The 25,189-nt window shown below is 37.4% G+C and overlaps 1 protein-coding gene across 1 annotated transcript; it reads right to left on the minus strand.

The window, feature by feature from the left end:
- Nucleotides 1-3,183: 3,183 nt before the first annotated feature.
- TRA2A (transformer 2 alpha homolog (Drosophila)) lies at nucleotides 3,184-24,696 on the minus strand. Its single transcript, XM_010288982.1, has 8 exons — nucleotides 24,673-24,696; nucleotides 20,144-20,274; nucleotides 18,336-18,507; nucleotides 15,069-15,257; nucleotides 5,849-5,964; nucleotides 5,138-5,245; nucleotides 4,360-4,427; nucleotides 3,184-4,163 (listed from the first exon to the last, which is right to left on the minus strand). The coding sequence occupies exons 1-8, from the start codon at nucleotides 24,694-24,696 to the stop codon at nucleotides 4,153-4,155; spliced, it is 819 nt and encodes a 272-aa protein (XP_010287284.1). The 3' UTR covers nucleotides 3,184-4,152.
- Nucleotides 24,697-25,189: the final 493 nt, after the last annotated feature.

A 25,189-nucleotide genomic window follows, 5' to 3' on the forward strand; every position in this document is an offset into this window, starting at 1 on the left:
GTTGGAACCCAAGTGCAAGCCCCAGCACTTGGTCTTATTAACCCTCATACAGCTGATCTGTGCCCATCGATCCAGCCTGTCGAGATCCCCCTGCAGAGCCCTCCTACCCTCCAGCAGGTCAACACTCCCACCCAACTTGGTGTCATCTGCGAACTTACTGAGAGAGCACTCGATCCCCTCATCCAGCCAGATCATCAATAAAGATAGTCAACAAGACCGGCCCCAGAACCGAGCCCTGGGGAACACCGCTTGTGACCGGCCACCAGTCAGATTAACACCATTCACCACAACTCTCTGGGCTACCACAACTCTCTGGGCTCGGCCATCCAGCCAGTTCTTCATCCAGCAAACAGTACACCTGTCTAAGCCACAAGCCACCAGTTTCTCCAGGAGAATGCTGTGGGAGACGCTGTCAAAGATTTTTAGTAAAGTCCAGGTAGACAATGTCCACAGCCTTTCCCTCATCCACTAGGTGGGTCACCTGGTCATAGAAGGGAGATCAGGTTGGTCAAGCAGGACCCGCCTTTCACAAACCTGTGCTGGCTGGGCCTGACCTCTTGGTTGTCCTGCACACGCGCTGTGAGCACCCTCAAGATGAACCGCGCTATAATTCTCCACGGTACAGAGTTGTTCTTCTCTGGTCCAGAGAATTCACATTAGTTCTTGAGGACTGCAGCAGCTAAACAGAGTACACAGATAGTAAGGGGCAGCAGTGGTGTAAGCACACCCAATCATTCTTCTGTTGTGAAGCCATGCAATGGAAGGTGCTTTTCCAAAAAGCATTCTTCAGCTGACTAGGTCACACGTCTTTCACATCACGCAGCACTGGCAAACACTTTGGTAAGTACTGCAAGATTGAAGGCTCAATGTCATTACAGATTTGAAGTATAACTATATAGGAGAAATGACAAAATGACAGCCTTAATACACCTTCATCTTATGCACATCATCTTCACACACACACTCAGCAGTTAGTTTGACCCAACATGTACACTAGTATGTGTCTAACTGTGGTCATCAGGTGCAAATTTTCCATTACGCAGAGTCTCAGGCTAACCTGGGTAGCAGCTGTTGCGAACTTCTTGTGGCCACTTCTCTGAAGCATTTGGGAACACAGTGTGTATTAAGAGGAAAAAATTTTTCATGAGGGTGCTGAAATGCTGGAGCAGGTTGCCCAGAGAGGTGGTAGCTGCCCCATCCCTGGAAATATTCAAGATCAGGTTGGACGGGGCTCTGAGCAACCTGGTCTAGTTGAAGATGTCCCTGCTCACTGCAGGGGGGTTGGACTAGGTGACCTTTAAAGGCCCCTTCCAACCCAAACCATTCTATGATTATCTTGCATTCTGTATCTTACGCCTAGAATCAAGGCTGTACAAAAACGCAGATGAACTGTGAGGTTTGTCTGAAGTCAGTATTTAATAGTCTCTGGAATTTAATTGTAAGCTTAAGCTTACTGTGTACTAGCACAAGTAACATTACATTTTGTTACTTCAACTGACTGATTTTTACTTTGTTGCAAAACTTTAGTAGATGATCACAGTTCTGACCATGCTTGTAATTCTGTATCTAGAACTGAAGATATAAAAAAGGCTAGAGAAAGTATGTATTTGTCCAACCAGCTGTGTTTACTGGTGCAGTGTAGGAGTTACCCAGGCTATATTATTTCATAAACAGAGTCAGGAGCTTATATAAATCGTGTTCCTAAATCCATTCACAGCAAAGCAGAGCCAAGGTTCCCATCCGTGGAGAGAACGCAAGCCACAGAAGCTGCAGAAAACTGCTAACACCGAGATGTCTGCTCTCAGACAACTGATCTCAGTTAAAAAAATAATAATTTTTAAAAATACACAAATGAGGAAACAGCTACAAAATTACCCTTTTAGAAATGGTCATTTAAGTCTAACAACTATTCCTACATTACATCCATGCACAAGTACGTCCAATACAGTGAGAATTACCACTTCCACCGGTTCTCCCAATGCACTGTTACCACGTCAGCCAGCATGAAGCACAAAACCCACCACGTAACCCAACGCTCTTGCCACTTATAACCTTCGTACAACTAGGATCATCACGTTGTTAGGTCTAACTGTTGGAAGAAACAATCTCCAAGCTAAGGACTGAGACACTCCTTTCTGGCTGTAGCTTCCAGGCAACAGGTTTGTCCAACTGTGCCCTACCTGACTAACACAACATCTCAACCCTTGACGATTACAGCACACAAATACCATAACCTGGCAAGAAGTAGCCACCCCTCTTGCTTCCCGCTATCATCATTCCCTGAGCCTGCAGGCCTCCCACAACCAGCCCTGCAGCTATTTCCCATGCTTTTGCCTCCAGTTGCCTCGCTATTTCTGCACACTTCTCTCCTTAATTTTGAAAGAGCAAAACAAAATCAAAAATACCAAGTTCTCCATGTTGAGACTTTGGCACTTTGGTTTACAAAGTAAACCAAAAATCATCTTAAAATTTCTTAATTTTTCTGGAACACCAAATACCAGTAAAATCAGAGTTCAAGATTATCAAATTCCAGTGTTTCAGACCGTTTGCTTTCATTTTACAAAGAGTTTTACGGATAAACCACAATTGATAAGAAGTATTGAGAAACAGAACTTGTTCTGTCACCGATTTTTCGTGGTATATTGTACCAAGCTTTTAAAAGAAACACTAACACACATCCAACTATTTTAATTACTCATTAATAGCTCCTGGCACTGACATTCAGAAATAGTTAACAAAATGACATTTCATACGCTTACCCTCTTAAAATTATGGCAGACTCTTTTGGTGGCATTCCCTGACAATCAGTATGAAAGGATTTTTGCTGTGAGGGCTTTGTAGTGCTCTTCCTTTTGCTGTGCCAACATCGACATTCAACCAGCCACATGGCGAGTTATTTCAGATGGCAAAACTTGCCAGAAGTCTAAACAAAGTCAGTAGTGTTCCTCTCCTTAAACCATCTCACCATGACGCCAGCAAGTGCCAAAGATGGCACAAGAGAAAGCTGGACTACCCGCTCTGCTTCGCCATTCCACATAACCACACGCTGATTCTCAGCGAAGACAAGGCTCCTGAGAAGACAGATAACTGCTGACTTTATTATCCGTACGGCAATATCATGTCTTGTTTAAGCTATATTCCAAGGGGACACAAAAGGTCGAACAAAAGACAAGAAACCACATCTCAGTGGAATTAACTTTTATTGAAGGGAAAAAAAGGTTTACATGTAGTTGTAAGTTTTTCCATCCATACTTTCAAAACTCCAAAAACGACTGGAAACAAAACTTGATCATTACTGCAATGCCAAAAAGTTAGTGATTTTTTCCTTTAAACAAACAGCAAATTATATAACTAATTGCTATGTTCAATAAATATTTTTCTCCTGCACCAATTAAGGGGAAATATTCAACCAAGTACAATAGAAATCCTAGGATTTTTACAGTTTCAACTTCAAATGTTATCCACTGTGTAGTAATCCAGAAACTTTATCTGTAAAACACAGGCTTAATTTTGAGTGTACAAGGATCTATTTTCCCAGTCAGTCAAATACAAAATTTTGCTCTAGCTCAAATAGTCTACACTCAAAGCAACTACCTGACCAAAAAAAAAAAAACAAAAAAAAAGATCTCCTCTGGTTCATGACTATCTAAGTAAATTTGTCATTACAGAAAAGGCTCAAGTCGTTACTTGTTTATCAAAGTAATAGGTAAACATTTTAACAGAAAGATTAACAAGTTACTTGGAAATGCAGGTTTATATTAAAGTATCTGAGTGTGTATATTACATATGACATGCAAGCTTTAAAAATATCAATGCTCTCTTCTGATTAGTTAGGAGTCCAATTGTTTAAAAAACAAAATAGGAATGACTTCCAAAACAGATCAGCACTTTGGGTTGTCTATTTCATTTTGCTTAAGATGTTTTACTACACAAAAACTACAACAATTACAATATTTAAGAGTATTACAACAAGGAGGGATGGAAAACAGGAATACTTCAACTGAAAAATATGTATATTCTAAATGAACCAAAGATTTGTAAAAGAGCTGGATGGAGGACGAGGAAGGGAGGATGGGAGGAAAAGCAGTAGGGAAGCTAAGATCTGAACTTTGTATTTAAAAATCATGTCCTCAACTGTAACTCTTCTGATCTTCAGTAGCGCCCTGGGGGGGGGGGGGGGAAGGGAAAAAAAGAAGAAAAGATGACACAATTACTATAAACTAACTGTACACACATGATCTCAGCTTTAATGTTCCCAGCTTTTTTTGTTTTCATATTCAGAATCTCCATTGGTCGATTAATACTGGTAACAAGGTTTAAGGCAGTCCGTTTCTTATTTATTCACTTGCATTTACTTACTTGGACTATAGGAACGGGATCTTGATCGTGATCGGTATCGACTATAATAAGGTGATGGTGATCGTCTCCTTTAAAGGAAATTAAAAAAGACACCCAACAACATCCATTATGAAAGAAGCCTTATTCACATCACTTCCACACAACAGAACCATTTCCTTAGCACTGAAAGACTTGGCCTGCATGAATGATTTCAGCTTTATTTGGCTGTGGCTTACAGTTATTTAACAAATGCTTTTATATTTCGCTATTTGATGTGCTTAAAACTGTAAGATATTCTCCAACAAAAAAATTTAATAAACTCTCACTGGCCTTGCAAACACATGAAGTGCTTTTCCAGATGTCTACAATTCTTGTTGAACAATATTCTGTGAAACTAGATAACTTTCAAAACAGTGAGATGGTTATGAAATGTCAAGCATTAAAAATCCTATCTACAAATAACCCCTTTTTAAACAGCAGAGTGTATCAGCAGTCCCTGGTTCTATATACAGCATGGAAAAACGAGTTCCCTTTCTATCTGTCCACTAGATTCGCAGTGCACATGCTCTACCTCCTTCAGGTAGCAAAATTAAACCCTTGCCCAACTGTTTACTGTATAACTGAATTACATAAACAGTGAAGATTACAACTACTTTAATCCCACAAAACCTAATGAGGCTCTAACACATAGCACGCATGTATGCAGAATCTTGCTACAAACTGACTAACATTTTTTATGACCTAACTTTTCCATTTTTTGAACAAATCTACTGTTCATACAGAAACAAAAATTAGGTACCTGTATCTGTAGTCATATTCTTCGTATCTGTCATATCCTCTGTCATACCCCCTATCATAATATGAGTCACGGCGACGACCTGCTCCACCACCACCACCTCCTCCACTGCTATTAGGGAAAAAGCAAAAAAAAAACCTTCAGAGATCTACTTTTCATCTTGATTTAAATTATTTAAAAGCTTTTTTAAGTGTTCTTGTAAATAAGACAATTAAGACTATGCCATGAAACAACCTAAAACAACACACTTAAAGAAAAACACTTCAAAAAACCCTAGAAAACCCACCAGGGATTTGAGCCCGATTCCCATCAAAATCGAAGGCAAACGGGTACCTTAGTATTTAGTAAGATAAGGGTGCATTAACTGACTATGCTGGGATATTTCCTGCCTTGGCAGGGGGTTGGACCTGATGATCTTCAGAGGTCCCTTCCAACCCCTACCATTTTGTGATTTAAAAAAAACATAACATATGACAGAATAACTCCTTCAGTTTTTTTTAAATAAATAAAAATACAATAAACAACAGTAGGATTTAATAGTGTACATGAACCACAGTAACACATTCTTAATATTAATAACTTTGTGATAAAAGACAATTGGCATAACTTTAAAATTTCAAAAAAGTATCTGTAGCTCTGTTTCTTTAACCAGACTCCAAATACTCAGTTTAAATCAATTTTAGTCCCATTACAGGAAATGAGTGAACTCCTTACTGTGTTGGCCTGCCCATGTAGATGCCTGGGGTGGGTGTATGTGCTCTTTTGGTGATTGAGTAATCCACCCGAATCCTCCTGCCATCCAGCTCCATACCGTTTGCATGCTCCATTGCCTGCAGGAGAGACAAAGAACAGGGACGTGAAACCTGCAACCTACTAGTGACTACGAAATGCTATGTACAAACTACATTATTTTCCATCAGAAAAACAAGCCCTGAAGTTGTTTTATCAAAACTGGTTACTAGTGCCCCACTGTGGCGAATGGCTCATCCCTGTCCCCTGGCCCATTTGCCGGCAGCGTTACAAGACTGCACTGGGGTACCGGAATAACGTGACACATAATCCTTTCTTAAGAGAGCACAGTGCTAACCACTAACAGAATCACTTTCCCTAGACTTTGTCTTCTACCCATCAGAAAGGTAAAGTGAAAGTCAAAACAGCTTTTCCTGAAAAATGCATCTTTCCTACCGCCGTCTCTGACCCAGAAGGGACGGGCGGATTCAAAAGCTGTGCAAAACAGTGGCTTCCTGTAGGGTGCATATGGCTGGATTACTGCTAGTCGGCTGCCATTTCATGCTCTCCCAGCCTCCTGCCATCTCCCTTACAAGGACCTACTCCAGCAGAGCTTAGTAAAATGGCGGGTTCAGCCTACATGGATACCTAATTACAACCTTCCTCCCCACTCACTCTCACAATAGCAGCTCGCTAAAGCGATACACATAAGGGTCTGCACTTGAGAAGCCTGTGCCTTCAGACCCACCCGCAGCTTGTGCACACACTCACTGGGTGTTCTAGCCCCTGCTTCTTTAGTCTTTGAGAATCAATACAATGGCCTTTCACAAACTCAAAATCATGAAAACAGTTTTTCAAAGGAGCATGGCGTACTTTTGAGAATTATATTCATGTGACACTAACTTAAAAAAAAACAACCAAAAAACCCCCCAAACCAACAAACAGCCAACCCACAACTTTAAGAATTTAGCAAACAGTTAATGCTGGACTTTAAAGCTATTAAAATTTGCAAAGCACTTTTTTTTTTTTTAATTCTTTCATCAGCTGCTCTAGGATCTCTGAAATACTAGTACACACCACTTAGTTCATGACACTAAGCACAGCACTTAGCCCAATATAAATTATTTTCACTTTTCATGTGTGGAGAAGAGACTGTTATAATCTTGACTTAAAGAAAAAAGCTGCTTTGCTATTATTTAACTGTGAGGAACAATAAACAACCTCAAAACATGAAGGCACCTCTAAGCAGAGCATTTTTTTTTTCTTTTTTTTTTTTTTTAAATAATGAAACAAACAACTATTCAGAAATGTAACTTTTTGCAGGTCTCTAACAAGAACCTTACTGAATTAACATACAAGCTATAGAGGAGGAAACAAAAAGCTGACACCCACATGACTTAACTGTGGTGCCCCCAAACTGGAAGTGACTGAATTATCACTAGCCTATTTAACTACACTTAGTTTGTGTTTTAATAATGCTGTTTATATCTATGCTATATCGCCACCTAGTGAGTTCTGTTCCCATACAAAAATCTAACAATGACATGTACCTAACCGCAAGGCAGAGCCAAAGAGCATTTCAAGTCTTCCAACATACACTAAGTATGTTTTGTGAATAAAACATGATCATGAGCTTTAGTTTCCTATCCTTGAGGCTCTTCTTTTTTTTAAAGTCCTGTTCCACAAGGACGATCTAAATTAAAATAAATCTGCATACACATCCTAGGAATGTGAGTGTGCTCAAATCTAAAAATGAAGGATGCAAATGTATAGCTGAAAAATTAGCTTCGTTATGAAAAGCATCTTTCTGGAAATGCAGCAATATGCATGTTATCTTGAAAGGTAAGGAATTTTCTGCTTCATGGGATATTTATGTCCAATCAACAACTTGCAGAGTAATAAGCTTCTTGTCAGCTAAGCTATCTTAAATCCAAAACATCTGGCACATGTGTCTCCTTGAGTTAAGAGAGCAAACACTTCTAAAGAGGAAGAGTTTTTTTGACACAGGGAGCAGTACAGAGAAGAGCCACATACCAGCAAGACAAATGAAGAGCCAATTTTGAGACCTGATTGTTTGTTTTGGAAGTACTAAGAAATGTGTTACGTTTCAGTGGATAATGATCAGTTCATAGCTAGCAGTCTGCATGAAACTCAGACACCCTGGTCACAATGTCTAATGACCCACATAATATTAAAACTTTAGTTTTCTTAGCTTTCAACAGCTGTCAGCAGTAGCTGCTAACAAAAAAGTTAAAATAATAGAAATCTTTAATAGATATGCAGACATAACAAGGTCTTCTACAGTTTTGACTGCATACAACAAGCCATTATGAATCCAACAACAATTGATTGTATGTATCACTCACATTCAGTCATTAGCAACTGGAAATTCCTTCCAAAGATGTGTTCACATTCTCTGCATCATTCCTAATGTGCACATCTCAAGTCTTTGAAACAAAGTACTTAAGTTGACATTATTAGCTAACGACTGTTGCAACACGACCAAAAGCCCTATTTGAAAACCTTGTTTCAGACAAGCAATACAACAGTATTTATTTTGTATAAAGGCTGTAAAAACATATTAGTGATTCTAATTACGGACAGTTTTGTGTTTTCTTTAAAGTTAAAACAGTCTATAATCGAATTTTGGATTTTACAATTTCATTAGACTAGCATGCCATAGTCAAAACAAATTTTGGTTTGCTTTTCTTGCTGTTTTTTCAGATGCATGAATGCTATGTTAGAAACATTTAAATGTCAAAGGGAAAAAAATTGCACATTCACTCTAACAATGCAGAAGACATTCTCAAATATTGTTTAAAAGACAGAATTGTATTTTCCAGACCATCAAATGAAACATTTTGAAGAGAAAAATCCAATTATATTGTGGCTTAAGACACACAATACCCTCTTAGGAGCCTTTAACTGTCAACAGTCCATTTTTATTCCAACCTGGATTTTCTCCCAAGTATCTGAATGCTGTTAAAAAGACTTGCATGGCTTTTGCAAGATGATAGTAAGCAAGCATGCGAACAGGATTCCTGTAAACATGTACTACTAGTTTTGGTTGCAAATTTTAAGGAAAAACAGACTTTGTAGGCCAGAATAGACATCTATATGTTTGCAGTCAGAGAACAGAGAATAAGGACTGAAAATGGCACAGGTGATAATTCCATCTTACATTACAGTTTTAAACCTACAGCAGTCTACCCATAATAACAAAACTCCTTCAAATTATTATCTGTAAGGTGTTTGACAAAATGAGCAGTTCCCAAACTATAGGATCATGGCCTCCAGTGGCTCAAAACAGTTAGAAAGCAAACATTACATTTAACAGATACTATAATAAATATCAAATGAAATTGGTATGTGGTATTTTTTACATGTATTAGCATTTAGGTAGAGTAGAACAAGTTTGGAAACACTGAACTTTTAATTATATGCACAAACCTACACCGGTGACTGGTATCAGTTAAGCAATCAAGAATTCACTGAAAGAAATTAAATAATCTTTCAGTCTGGATAATGCCACAAAGAGCAGCTTGGACAAGGAAACAGTGTGGGCCATTTTCTGCAACCTGCACTGTGGTCACTGGAGGAGGGATGTGGGGAGGGAGGGAAAGAACTTGACTCGGCATGGCAGATGTCACAGTCACTTTACATTTCTACTATGGAGTTCAAGATACCATTTGTATTGTACAGAAGATCATCAAGCCTTCATTTCAATTGCGTCTAACTGCTTTGAATTACTTCAGTGATGTGACATCACTACAAAGCTAGTGACGTACGCATTGAATACACTAGAATAGTCAAATGTGAGCAATTTATGTTAGGACTCATTTTGAAAATGTGTTTTCATGATTTAAAAACAACTATATAAGATACTGTCTTTTTTGTTTGTTGTGTTTTTGGGGGGGGTTCTTGTTTGTTTTTTATGTGAAATCCTCCTGTATTGTATTTCATGCCACCAATAAACACATCACACATGGGATAAACAGACATAATAGATTAGCTTTTCTCCCTCCAGTATACTGGCATCACTAGCTCAGGTCTGGATTTAACAAGGACATCTGAAAGGACATTCTGAAAAAATATCAAAAAATCTGATGGAATGAAAACAGAAATTAAGAAACCCAGCTTCTTACACTTACTGCAGTCTGCAAAGTTGAATTTAAGTGTCCATTTCACCTTTGAACAAGAGTCAATTTATAGTCTCTTGTTTAAGATTGTTTTTGAAAATAGTATTAGAATATTGTCAATGATAATTCTTTAATACATAATTTTCTAAGCTTAAACAACTACTGATTAAATGTACCCCCTTTCAAGTATACTTTAAAAGAGTTTCAGAGTCAAGAAATACAGGATTTTAGAAAACCAGAGTGAGTAACTGGATATGTTCCTGCAAGTATTAGCAATTTCATGGTACTTCAGAGCCTCCAGAAGTTTGTAACTTGTAATTCCAAATATTTGAGACCTTCTTGCCTTCTTTTCTCATATATCAAGGGTCCCTTTTGATACCAGAAGCAATACTTAAAGCATTTCTTCAAGCTATGGAAGAAGTTTTGGTCAATAATAGTGCTTCTAAGCTGGTCTGCTTGCACCACAGATTAAATGTCTTGCAAATGAAAATTATAAACCTTGTTATTATTCTGGTCTTTGGCAACTATCTTATATAAATAGTTCAGTTTGTCTGTATAAAGTTTGTCTTGATTGCTAATGAACACTACTTCAGAAAACGCTTCTGAAAGATGGTTAAAACTGTGAAGAGCATATAACTAGCGTTAGAAAACAGAAAATTCCATGTTGCCAACAACTGCTGTAGCTAATGATTCTCAGATGAGTTCTTGCTAAAGACATATAGTACATTCACAGTAGCCTCAGTTTAAAGAACAACTAATATTTCATATTCTGAGTTACTGAAAAGCTGGATTGTTGCATATGAAATCTCTGGTAACTGTCGTAAGAATCATCTCCCTAGAACAGACAGCACTTTTTACTCATAATCCTCTCAATTTATTGTTAACCCTGAGACAATCACCCCCCCACACCTTTCTTTTCCCCCCCTCTTCCTCATCCTAGTATGTAAAAGCTTGTGTTTCTCTAAACACAGGAGGAAAATCCTAGTGTGATGGGCAGGTGAATATCTTCTATAATTTAGCAAAAATACTGGAGAACTGCAATATTACAACACTGGCTCAAGTGCCAGCATTGCCAATACTGAGAACTATGCAAGAAAGAATGCCAATCTTGAGAAACAGGTCTTCAATAGATGTTTACAGAGCTTGGTTTTTGCATAATGGTGCATATGTGGTTCTGAAGACTTAGCAGAAGGGTGGCCAACATAAGACAAGACACTGCAACATACAAGGCAAAAAAGCAATACCAAATAGTACTTAAAAAAAAAAACCCACAAAACTTTTCTAAGAAAAACAACATCATGTCATAAAAAAAGAAAACCACTACACACATAAGAGACAACATTCCTTCTTCTGAAAGAAGGTACATAGTAACATAAGCTTTTCAAACAGGCTTTGAACAAGCACACCAAAAAGAACATTAGCACAGAAAAACCTCAGATTTTTCTGGACAAACCACCATCAATCCTCAACATTTACTGTCTATCACACTTTCAACTGAAGACAGTGTCCAAAAGAATGTTCAATATGGGTCAGAACGTAACAATCTAGTCAAGTGCTATCTTGCAAACACTAGACCATTGCAATAAAAGGCATTTGATGGAAAAGGAACCTTCTGTCACAAAAAAAGTTTCATCTCAATCTCAGTAGAGTTTCAAATAGAGTAGAAGAGATTCCACAAGTAATCTCCTTCAGAATGGATACATGCATATGACATTTCCTTCCCAGTCCTGTTAAGATGGAATGACTGAAGCTACTGTGATGCTCTGACAGCTGCTCTACCTAGTAGTTATCAAAAGCTAAGTCTCTGCTCCTCTTTATAACCAAGATGATCATAAATAGCTAACGACAAGGCTACTATGGTGCTGTAATCAATCAGAAGTTCTGAAAGTCTAAAACAGTTTAGGTGAAAATAAACTTTATTACTGCCCCTTTGATATTTTTAGGACACGTTTAAGAAAGGCTATTTTACATTGCCTATGGATTTCCACAACATTGAGCTAGTTGACAATTCAAAATGTCTTTACCATCATATAGTACTAGAAACATTGCATCGCTGGGTTTCAGAATCTTGACACATAGCGATGTTTTAACGAGCTTGATAACTGATCCAATTTGTAAGAGTGGTAACCAGTGATGACAAAGATCCTGAGGAATTTTAGCTGCAACAGAATCCACACAATACTGATACTGACCTATCTTAAACTAAGAAAGTTTAAACGTAACTACTCACAATTCATTTGCTGTTGAATTTTAGTATTAACAGTGTTTGAGAGCATGTCAGCTGAGAGGCTTCCCTTTGTTACCTCTCTTGGAAGGACAACAGTGAAGGTGATGGATGTCCTGGTTTCAGCTGGGATACAGTTTTTCTTCCAAATATCTGATATAGTGCTGTGTTTTGGATTTAGTACAAGAATCGTGTTGGTAACACACTGATGTTTTTGGTTGTTGCTAAGCAGTTGTAGGGCTTATACTCAGTCAAGGACTTTTCAGCTCCCCCCGCTCTGCCAGCAGGGAGGTGCACAAGAAGCTGGGAGGGGGCACAGCCAGGACAGTTGACCCAGGCTGGCCAAAAGGCTGTTCCCTACCGTATAACGTCATGCCCAGTACGTAAACTGGAGTTGGCCGGGGTGCAGGAATCACTGCTTGGGGACAGGCTATCCATCACCAGGTGGTAAGCAATTGTTACATTGTGCCACACTTGTTTTTGTATATTCTTTTATCAGAAACATTAGTATTATTATTTCTTCTTCCTTTCCTGTCTATTAAACGGCTTTTAGCTCAATCCATGAGGGTTTTTTCCTATTCCCTCTCATATCCCACCCTAGGGGGGAGACACACCACAAGGTAAGTGAGCAGTTGTGTGATGCTTAGTTGCCATCTGGGGCTAAATCACAACAATGGGAAATACTCATTTTTCTGTAGAGTTCTACACATATTTAATCCATTTATGACCGCTTTAAAAGGGCTGGAATTCAGTTCAACATCTCATCTAGAGTTTTATAGTCTCTTTATCTGGATGCTTAGGATGTTGGGGGTTTGGAGTTTGTTTGTTTGTTTTCTCTGTTTCTGTTTTTCCGAGGAAAGCTATTTACTCATAACAAAAGTAATTCAAGTGTCATTGCTTTTATGCATACTCAACTTTTCAGATTTGATCTGTCTTCCACACAGATAATTACTTCATGTCCTTCAGTGTTCTCCTACAGGGCCTGTCACAGTTTCATGCCAATGGCTATATCCTTTTCCTACACTAGCTACCACTTACCATCTTCAAATCTGTCCTCAAGGCCCATGAAATAGATCATATAAACAAGTTTTTCTCCTGTCCTTTCTGCCAAAGTATTTCAGTTATGTAAATTCTAAGTGTTGTGAGGTTTTGCATCCTGTCACCCTGTTCATGCACCAACATGTTGGTGAGGGAAAAAAATGGGTTTAATTACATTCCAAATTATATCAGTTCCTGCTTAAGGTGCTCATCTTTATTTCTGTATTTCTGACTGCAAATAATATCCCTTTTTTCCCTTTGCATTCCAGTTTCGTAGTATCTGCCAAAACAGCTTTATACTAAACAAATTACTTCATGCTATTTACACGGAACATTTTTAAGAAATGCATGGTATCATGCATGACCATTGCCCATAGAAACTACGGAAAAATCCTACTTCTAGAGACATATGAAGTTGTGAAATAGACAATACTGGCACATGAATGTGACAACAAATTCTGTGCAAGTATTTTGGATGTTAAAAGTTCTATAAAACAGTCACATTTTCAAAATCCCAAACTCAGGGTGCAAAGAAACACATGGCTAAAAGTCAGAAGAGGGCAGGTCACTACAGATGGATATACAGCTATCTACCTCATTAACTCCTCTCTCAATCTGTCCAAGTGATAGTGGGAAAATACAGAAGGGACACTTAAGGAAGCTTTGTGCCTTTTTACTTACCCCTATAACCTGCAACAACCACACATATATGCATATACAAATCCTAGTCTTTCCATAAACCAATTTTCTGTTGGGCCACACCAGAAATCAGTCAAAGATCAGAATTGAGCCGTTCGACCAAGTCATCCACAAACTTTTTTTTTTTTCCCCATTAAAACACCATCAACTGGCATCAGTTTTCATTTTTCAGCTACTGATAGTAGGTTCCACAGCTGTCACCCTCCCTCACTTCAATGCTAAATGAGAAGAGTCATATCCAAGCATTATGAATATACTCATCATATGTAAACAGAATCAAACAGCATCTGAAACATCTGCCCAAGACTATTAATCCATAAACAAGATGCTTGAAGTCTGTGACTCAGTTTGCCCAAAAGAGATAATCCCCCAGTGAAGGCTTAAGGAAAAAAAAAATTTTGAAAAAAGGATGTGCCTTTACTTTTCATAGCAATTTCATCTACAAATTTCAGTAAATGTAGTAAAGCTCAAGTATCCTCACACAGTACTGCTTACTGTGGTGAACCATAATACACGCTGTTGTTCGTATTCTTTGATTCTTTCCTTACAGATCAAGTATACTAACAACTCAGTCCAGCCGTAAAGAGCTACCCGTATAATTAGCAAAGTCAACGACCAAGGCACAAATCAAGACAAATCCCGCTATTTTTCAAATGCACGACGACATGCTTTTAGAGAAGAAAATGGAAGGAGAATCTTCATAATTTTCATAAATACAGAAAACTACTTTGAAAAGTTATTTTTAAAAATATTTCAAAAACACTAGGCTTCTGTGTCTGTCTAAAGATTTACTTTCATTTTGAAGTAACAGACCAAAAATCAAAGCACAATGCTCATTAGTGATTCAGTAAAGACAGCTTAAGCTCAAAATATGTCCAAGCATCTGAATATTGAACTGTAACAGAACTTCATCTGTTTAAAAGTGCCATGTTGTTCGATTTAAAATATTTTGTTCAATCTCACTGTGAGAACCTGCTAGTGAATACATACTCAAAAACATTTTGGGGGGGGTGGTTTGGTGGTGGTGGGTGTTGTTTAACAGAGATATTCATGAAGACCATGCACAAAGAACACACCTGTTTAAAGTAGTAAAACATGAATTTACCTCTTTAGAATCATCAATTCTCTCAAAATAAACGAAAGCAAATCCTCTTGATCGTCCAGTCCGTTGATCATAAACCACATTAACACCAGTCAAAGGTCCATAACGGGAAAAGACTTCACGCAAATCTCTCTCAGTAGTATACAAACTGAGACCAAACACTCCAAGACATGTATTAGGATCTGGATTAGCCTGGTGAAACAGATGTTCAACTCCAATTAAGTTTATAAAAAACAAGTTATACGTGCTCATATAAAAATTTCTCAATAATTAAAATCTTTTAATCTGAAGAAAACAAAACATAGTTTATTAAAAAGCTTAATACTTCAACAATTATCATTCCAAATGTAAGATGTTTTCAGAAAGCAGCTACTTTGTCTTTTTTTCTGAAATAAAAATCATGAAAGACAAACTTCTCACATTGGTGAAAAACTCAGTTGATAAAAATTAAGCATTCCAATTACAGAAAAGCTATAGAAAAACAGAAATCTATTTTATTAGTATTTCACACTTAAATCACCAACAAGCTGCAGACATGACACAGAAGTCTGCGCTAAGAACAGGTCAGCCAGCCTGAACTCCCACCTTCAGCCTTTCTGCACGGTCACCACTGGTACTAAAGAGTGCACACTGTAAATGCATTTGAGCTCCTAAGCACAGGCAGTTGAACTATAATGTAGCTTCTACCAAAAATTCCTCCCCCTCAACATTTCCCATCCAACCATACTGAAAGTCAATGTTCACATTTGAAAGTTTATCTCTTTGCTCTTGTAAACTGGAAGAAAAATCACCTTCATGTAGATAGTAACAAAGTGTTGAAAGCTAGTTCTGTGAAATTAAACCAAAAGCACGCACTTTTCCAGAGCAAGACTCTGGATTCCTTAACACGATGTGGGATACAGATCTACTTAATATTAAGGGAAGTCAAATATGAAATTGTACAATTGTAGAAGGTACAATTTTATCTATTAGGATCAAATTTTCTCTACATGCTAGAGAGTTAATCTAATGCCAATTCCACTGTAAGAATTATTTTGATCAAAATTAACATTTTTTCAGTTAAGCTTCTGGCACCTGTTATACTAGATGCAGCAATTTAAAATGGCAGAAACAGGCATACGGATATAATATTTCTGCTAAACTAATAACTGGAAGTTGACACAGCTGAATTTTGTATTTCAATTTCAGATTTTCAAAGCCACTGATTGCACGGTAATTTATGCCTCAGAGCTTGCCTTTCAGCCTGATTCAAAGAACAAACAGGTTTAGATCTTCTGTCATGCTCTTTTCAGAGCTTTTGTTCAGGAATCCATTGTGAAAATAAGATGCCCAAACTACCTTACATTTGAAGTTTCTTTCTTTCCATTTGTCAAAGTTCAAACTTTTGTTTTAAGACATGAATCTTCTACAATTCCTTATTAGCACAACAAAAATTGGCAGTTGTCATCTGAAAGTTTTTGTTATACAGGTTTAAGTTCCTTTTTTACTCCATATTTAGTATTACATTATTTAATTGATGTTTAATAATCTATCTGATAATTCAGTGGCATTAACAGCTATACTCCTTTCATTATTCAAACTCTTTTGAGTCTAATGCAATCTCTGTCTTTTAAATCATTGTTTGGAGAAGTGCCTTCACATGGTACATATCAATTTTTTGGGGTGGGTTTTTTGGTGTTTTGTTGTTGTTGTTTTGGTTGGTTTGTTTTTTTACACCCCCCTTTAAACACTATTACCTTTTCTGAGGCAAGAGAAGTACCAAGAATGAGAATCTAAGTGACAAGCAACAGTTACATCACCACTGGAATGACTAAACTGACTGTGGATGACTAAAAGACTGCTTTTGTATTAGTTTTTTGTACTGCCTCCTACCCACACAGTATGCAAGCTCTCTCTACCAGATCAGAAGCGGCAAAATTTTCCTAGTGTCTTTAGGACCTCGCTATTTAGGGGATTCAAATCTGGTTGATTTGAGTTTTGCTTTGACACTACTAGAACTACTCCGTAGAATTAATGTGAAATTCACTGTGAAAACAAGTTTCATGTTTCACAGAGACATTTCCAAGGCAAAAAGACTTCTTTGCAGAGCAAACACTCTAGTATTCCTAAAGTAGTGAAGTGGATTCATTCATCTTTCACCAGGAAAATTGCTAACCCTTTGAAGTTCAGTTTTCCTGCCAATTTTTCAAGACATTAGATACATATCTACTACATCATGATTACACACTGGCAACAATCCACAAAAAGTGAAACTATGAATGCTGCTTCACAACAGCTTAAGCCACTGGACATTAGGGCTGCTGTAGTCTTGCCGTTTTCCATACACTCTTGTCTTCTCCCTCACATTGGTATTATCTGGTCTGCTGCTTCACCAAGGTAAGATCACAAAAAACCTATACTCTTTTTGACAGGATTAGTAAAAAATTTGGAGAAATTAAACCAGATTAAAACTAAAAGGATCAGAAAAGTACCACGGCCCTCACCAAGGAAGAGGCAGACCTATGTGTAACACCATTCATTTAGTATCAGCCTGGAGTAATGTGGAACCAGAAGCTGAGGCACTGAAATGGATTATAAAGATGGCCATTTGGAGAAATCTCTCAGTGACATTAGTATCTTAGATCTTCGTTGGTGTACTCGTACTTCGTCTTGTCCGTACAGAGATACTTCTCATTTACATTTTGAGGGGCTTACTGATCCTCTCCGTAACTGTAACTTTTTCTAGTCTATTAAGATTTACAGATTAGCTAATAACACATAGGTTTATTTCCTCAAGTTAAATTAAATTACTCAGAGGTGTAAAATCACAAGCAACCTTCAACATAAGATGCTATATGTTATAAACAAATAAACACTTGAGAATTCTCCTCTTTGGCTCCTCTAGTCAATCTTATCAATACTGTCAGGTTGCAAGCACACACAGAAAACGTCTCATTTTTGTGAAGGGTATATATACATGGAACTGTAGCCAAAAAGAAATCAGAAGGGTTCAACTTCTAGAGCAGACAGAAGCAGATGTCACCCTATCTACACACAGTGACTTGCAATGATATGGTTTTCAATTAATTTCTACAACTGTCCTGCCAGCTGCAGGCCCAAGTGCCCAGTTGTAAGAACAGATTGCTCTCCCCGCCCCCCACCCCACCCCCAAATTTCCATATCCTGCAGTGACAGGACAGCAGGTCAAATTCAGCCTGCAGGTAACCTGGACTACACTGATGTAAGCAGCAATTGTTTTGTTGATACTCAGCCTTGATGAACATGACATACTCTGCTGCCAGTGTGCCTTCTCCTGTTGGACATTGGAGAATGACTACGGCTCCTTCGACGACGGTATTCTGGTGTGTACGATCTGCTTCGAGAACGTCTCCTATGGGAATGAGAATGGGAATGGGATCTGGAACGAGTGTAACGTCTGTGCGAATGTCTTCTGGACCTGGATCTTCAACAAAGAGAAAGCTTTTAGTTAGGTCATAGGTACATAACGTATCGAATTGTAAGCCTTATATTTCCTAGAGAAGAATATTTTTTTTTAGAGGCTCTCTACAATTAAAATAGTTACGTTTCTTCTACTTTGCACATCTAAATATCTCTAACAACCCTCTTAGTAGCATAATTTTTAACTTTGTGAGAGTGCTTCTAGCGTAAAATGAGATTTACATTCACAACGGTTTTCACAAAGTTCAAAGTTTAAACTTATATCAGCTTGGCTGCACATGTTACTAATACTTGCACAACAATACAGAGACCAGATATGCCACACTGCAAATACTGTCTTGGCTGAAGAACTGAAAGATCTAGCATCACTACAGTGCTGCAGTATCTAGAAATGAACTTCACCTAGGCTTGCAAATTATTCAGCAACAAACAACCCCCTACTTAACACCTCAAGCATTTCTTTGCAGACATCTAGCCAATGATAAGCTCAATTTTAAACAGGCACCATTCCATCAAAGTTGCGTGATTTCATACAGGCAGTATATCCCAACAACAGGTAGGCAGTTATCTGACTTAACATTGCAAAAAGAAAAGCTGAGAACTCTGAGAATTCAGAGCACAGTAACTCTTTTTCAGCTGCCCTAGTATAAAGTGTATCAATAAGGGAGATGGATTACTGAACTCTCCCAAGAATTGGTGGAGGGTGGGGGGAGTAAAACATAATACTATGCAATTCCTCTTCCTTCTCTAAAGCTACAAATGCTGTTTTCTGGTTTCTCTCTCCATTAATGAAAGAATGATTCATTTTCACCAGTATGATGGTACAAGGGAAGATAGGTAGTATAAGCCAGTAATATTTATGACATATTTAGAGAAAAAAAGACAGACATTCTTCCTCTGTTCTGAGCAAGCTCTCAGAACTAAGAGCCATAAAACTTTGCCTCTGTACACACACACTTGGGGTAGAAAAGGACAGAGAAGGACATGTGCCACATCAAAAAATTATTTTAAATCTTAAACCTCCCATAAGTGCAGAAGCTATCCACACCCAATTTGAGCTGCAATTTTACGACTTTGTTTTTGAAGCCTAGATTTTGTTTTTGAAGACTCCAATGAAGGAATGTCAAGAACTTTCCCAAGTAGCATCTTTCAACTTTTCCAACAGTTACAGAGATTACTCCTTGTATCTAACCCAGACTACCTTTGCTGCATTTTCACTTGACTTTTCTTTTTTTCCTAAAGGAGCGGTCCACACAAGAGTTGTGTCATCCAGTCCTGCCCCGCCCCCCCCCAAGATTTCGGGGGAAGGAGGCAGGCGCTTTTACAGACTTGAGATGCAATCCCTTCTGAATTGAAATGCGATCCCTTCTCTCTCTTCTGGAAGAGATAAACCTACAAATTTTAGTTGTGATTTCTACATTACTACTTCTATTTATATTACTTCCTCTATTCATACCCATGCTCATGGAATCTTTCCCAAATTTTGTTCACCACTAACATGTAAATTAACATAGCCCTGTTAATACACCCCAGAAGGTTTGTAATTTATACAACAAGGGGAAAAGAAATCTCATCAATGCACCAAAAGAACAGGCATAAGCAGTAACACTGAATTAACACAAATAACTTCCTGGACATACCTTGATTTTGATCTTGACCTAGAGTGCGATTCAGAATGTTTGGAAGCCCTCGATGGACTGCGAGATCCTGACCTGCTCTCCGATTTTACACGAGCAGGACTCCCAGCTGGAGATTTTGACTGGGAGCGAGACTCCTAACAAAAAAGACAGTATTAAAAATGGTATTGGTTGTATAAATGCCTAACTCCTAACATTTAAAGTACAGTAATTCTATTATATTGATTGCTCCTGAAAAACAAGTGGTTAGGCAATACCCTCCAAAACAAATTTCATTTTGCTAACCCACTGTTAATATTGTATGCTTTCCTCAAATAGGTCCCTGCTTGAACCAGATCACCAATTCTCTATTAACTAAGTAATCATGCAAATTCATCTACAACTTGATCATACAGACACTGGAACATAAACCATACATTTACTTAACCTAGGACCCATTCATTCTTCCAGATTCTTTTAATTCTACTTCACTCTTGCTTTCTACTTTTCTTCATTCTTCATTGAGTTTTTCATTTTTCATACTTCGTGTATTCTTCCCCAATTCAAACAATTCATTATAGCCTTAAAAAAATATTCAAGTGCTTCTATCTGACCAATCTTCTGTTCAATTTTTTCCCCCATTCAATTTTAATTTTCTGATCTTTAATACTTTTCATTAGCCTTCTTTTATCTTGATTTATCTTCCACATTCTTGGAAAAAACTCTTCAATTTCTTCACGAACATTAACCTTAATGGAAAAAGAACATTTAGTATATTTAAGCACGTGGGGATTATAAAACTCTGCTGGAGTTCAGATGTTATCTACCAATTTGAAAAGCCAGCAGGTAAAGTGCAAGAAACTATTTTATAAAACAACTTTAAAAAAAAAAAATCTTTAAAACTGTATAAGTGTCTACGTTCTAACAATGAGCTTACTGAGTTCTCAGTGTTTTACTGTATTTTCAAAGCTACCCTCCTCCCCTTTCAGATTTTTTTGTAAAATACATAGATACACTAAAAACTAATTAGCACAAATATATTAAAGTATTGTTATCAATAACTGTGATTTCCCCCCTAATATAACTATGTACTTCTTAGTATTGAATAGTCAAAATTCTCCTCCTACACATTATTACTAAGACACTCTCAGTTCAACAGAATGACCAAAGATTTCCAGTCAAAACCTAACTATGCACGTACTTACTCACATAATACATGCACATAGATATACACAACGTATATTATTTTTCTTCCTCATTGTTACCCTGTTTTCCTTGCATACAACTAAATCAATATAAAACAAGATGTATAATAGTACAGTTCAAAGCAATCCCATAAAAGTAAAGACAGGATGGTTTTTTTCTTGCATGGTAACGCACACAAGAGACAAACTAGGAAAACAAGCAAACAAAGAGCAGGTTAGAATTTCCTCACATTTTATTGTGTACAGCATTCCTACGCGGTTCAACTATAAAAAACCCCTACACAATAGTATGCTAGATACATCTGTAACTTCACAAAAAATGTGCAAAATTCTTAATGAAAAAAAAAAAAAGCAGCATAGCAAGTTCCCCTGCCATAACTGTTACATTTCAAGTTTGTTTGTATTGTTTCTCCTCTGCCTGTCCTCACAATACTTTTCTTGATTTATTTCTTACTCTGCCTATGTCCAGATTTGCATTTTCTTTTGCAGTTAAATTCTTCAGTAATTTGGGCTGAAGTTCTTTTCAAAGGATGCTGTCCCCAGATTTCAAGACAATAAATCCCCCAGAAGTGGAAGCTGAGAGACTCCTTACTAACAACTATTACAGCTACATTGCCTTTCCCCTTTATCTCAATAAAAAGGACAAGGGACACACGGAGAATGTGACCTACTGGGATGATAGGCTTGCCAAACTTATCAACGAAGGCCAAATTTGAAATTGGCTGTTGCATGTAGACCACAGAATCAGGTCTGCATTACAGGTTACCCTTATTAAGCTGGCTATCTGCTGAACTAGCCACATGACTTTCACTGAAATAAAAGGATGTATGTGCACTTAAATATTAGCAAATTTTATTTTATCTCAAATGTAAAAACAAAAACACCAGTTAACTATTTTTTTTCTTTTAGAACCACTAACATGCTTTTTAATCACCTCGCCTCTGTTTTTGTACTTTTCATTGTTTAATAGTCTCCTTAATTCTTCCCTTTACACTTCACCCCCTGCAACAACTACCAATTTCTCTGGGAATTACTTTTTACTTCCATCCCTAGTAAAAGTGATCAGCAATATAGAATAAATATTTAATGTGACACCATTCAGATTTAGAAAACATCCTCCAACAAAAAGACAAAAAATTCACCCTCCTCAGTCACTCCTGTGCTGCCCCTACTTTTTGCATTTGAAAGATCAATTCTTGAACAGGAACTTCAGAAACTTAAACAAAACAAAAACCAAAAAACCAGATACTGCACCATCTAAAAGTGTTGGGAGGTGCCAAAAATACCAGGATCAAATCACTCCCATACAGTGTAAAAGTTAGCTTAGTATCCTTATCTATTCAAGTGAAGCATCTTGTCACACCGCCCATACAGTTACTAATAGTATCAGTTATGAAAACAAATCTGTATTAAGTTGCCAAAAGCAAATGTTACATCATTTCATGTAGGTCAAGTCCTTTTGGAACTATCTGTTTAAGCCTTTTAGGGGCTGCAGTCACAAACATACAACTTCAAAATTGGAGTGACAGAGGTGACAGGATAAGTTCTTACATATTTCCAACTTTCTCAAAGAAAGTAACTGTAGGTGTAAACTCCAGCTAAAGAGAGATTACCTGTTAGCAGTTGCATACTGTGTCTGGCACTGGCAGGCAATTACATCTCATCTTCTGATGCAACATAGTTCACCTAGTTATATCTCCTACAGTGCTTCAAAAGGAGAGACTAAGGGAATCACAATAATCTGCAAGAGTTTAAGGACTTAAGGATGACGCTGAGAAAGTACCTAGTAAGACTTATATCAGCAAGATGACAGGCAGGGATTAAGAGATTCAGAGCTTCAAGGAGTCACAAAGGGAGATTTTAAAGAATTTTCCTCCTCTACTTCCTACTATAAGGAAATAATTAGCAAGCTATATCTTAGTCTATATCACAGACTGACACACCTGTTGTGCATAAATAACTCATCCATTCTGCAATATGAATGAGAAAATTAAATAGTTAGTATTCTTTCTTAGTATGTCATCTTTAACAAGAAAAAATAGACACCTCTATTACCAAAGCATTAAAATATCTCAATTCTGCAGTAGTCTTTAAGCAATCTATACATTCTGATCTTAGCTCCATCGTTATCACAGGAATTAATTTAAATACTGCTTAAGAGAGAAAAGACTAAAATTTCTCTCTGGATCCTCAACATTTTCTTATCTTTCTGTTCTAAAGATCCTCAGTCATTTAAGGGCCACAGATAACACTGCATTTCTTAAACTCAGCTTCTCACCCCACAACTATCTTACAAAACAGTACATATTTTAATGCCTTCAGCTTTATTATGCAACTGTCCAGTCACTACTTTCACTCTTACAAACTCATAGGCAGATACTCACTGTGATCATGTCAAACTATCTATTTGCTGTCACTACAGCCTGTAGGAAGAGACAGTCAGCTAATTTCCTAATATTCTTCAGATCAGATTTGCCTTTCAAAACAAATGCTTACATCTGTCAATAACACTTTTTCCAAGGAAAACCTAAAAAAAAAAACAAAACAAAACAAACCCACAAAAACAAGAGTAAAAAAAAAACAAAACAAAACAAAACCAAACCCCACAAACCCCCCCAAACCCAAACAAAAACCACACCAAAATCCCACCTAGAATTAAAAGTATCCCAACTGTAACAGCATGCTTCCTCAGAATAAAATGTGGTGGCTTCCTCAAGTACATACCAGGAAATGGGATTAATGATTCACCAAGTATAGAGCTTGGTGACAAAGAAGTTACTGTAGGCAAACACAAAAATCTAAAGATTGTAGCAACAGTTACAGATTCTCTGGATAAGAAGATGTGCAGCTAAAAGCGTTTAAAGAGAACACTGAAAAGTATTTTTTATCCTTTCTACCTTCTCACTTCACAGAAAGAACACCATGAAACAAAGTGGTATGGAAAGGATAACTTCCCCCACCCCCACTACCTCATGATCACATAAATCCAGTCATTGAACAACTATCAACAACTTTAGATGATCCAGCTGAGCAAGATCAGTCGTGTCAATGCATGTCATCCATACTGGTACAGCTGTTTAAACCATACAAATGATGCAAGTTACATCTACCATTTATCTTCCTTGCATCCTTCAAAAGAAATGCTACTTTCCAATAGAATGACTATTTTAAAAGCATTCAAAACACTTCTATCCAAAGTAGAATTGCAAAAGTCTTTAGGAAGTATTCTTTCACTTTTCCACCTATCATGAGAAGGTATGATAAAGAACATGAAGGGATATAACAAAAAAAAAACAACAAAAAACAAACAAACAAAAAGATACAAGATTGTTCTTTTTTTTACATCACACTTCTGTCCTGAACTTCTGTCATGCCTTACCTCACCTCACACCTTATCATTTCGGCGTATGACAGAAAGGCTATCAAAATTTAAAGTGAGATGCTAAACAAAAATAAATTAATAAGCTTAAATTAGGCTTTCCATAGCAAAGTATGGGAAGTGAAATGGGAAGAAAAAAAAATTCCTTAAATCACACAGAAATTTCAGTTTAAATTCATTTGACCTTGTTAAGAAGAAAGAGACATGGGCTGAAAAAAGGACAGGACAGCAAGTAGTCTAGCAGTAACATTAAGCCAGCAAAATGATAGTTCAGATTTTACAAAAACCCTGCTAAAAACCCATGCCCAAACTCAAAACCTAAATGAAGTCCAACTTTGTAAGGGGGCCGAAAAATATTAGTTGGAAAAGAAACAGAAATTTAGCAGCAGCCCACGTTCACTGGATAAAGCTGTCAATTTAGTGACATCTCATTTATGAGAAAGGACAAGATTGTATTTTAACCATTGTTTTGACAGGAACCTACTC

The sequence above is a fragment of the Phaethon lepturus genome, unplaced genomic scaffold (assembly GCF_000687285.1).
Source record: "Phaethon lepturus isolate BGI_N335 unplaced genomic scaffold, ASM68728v1 scaffold11420, whole genome shotgun sequence".
Taxonomy (NCBI): domain Eukaryota; kingdom Metazoa; phylum Chordata; class Aves; order Phaethontiformes; family Phaethontidae; genus Phaethon; species Phaethon lepturus.

Excerpts from the sequence above, each read along its gene's own strand:
- TRA2A (XM_010288982.1), bottom strand. The coding sequence starts at position 24,696 with ATGACAGAAGTTCAGGACAGAAGT. Across the intron at positions 5,965-15,068 it reads GAATTGATGATTCTAAAGAG|GCAATGGAGCATGCAAACGG; the intron begins GTAAATTCATGT and ends TCTCTCCTGCAG. Across the intron at positions 4,428-5,137 it reads GAATATGACTACAGATACAG|GAGACGATCACCATCACCTT; the intron begins GTACCTAATTTT and ends TTTCCTTTAAAG.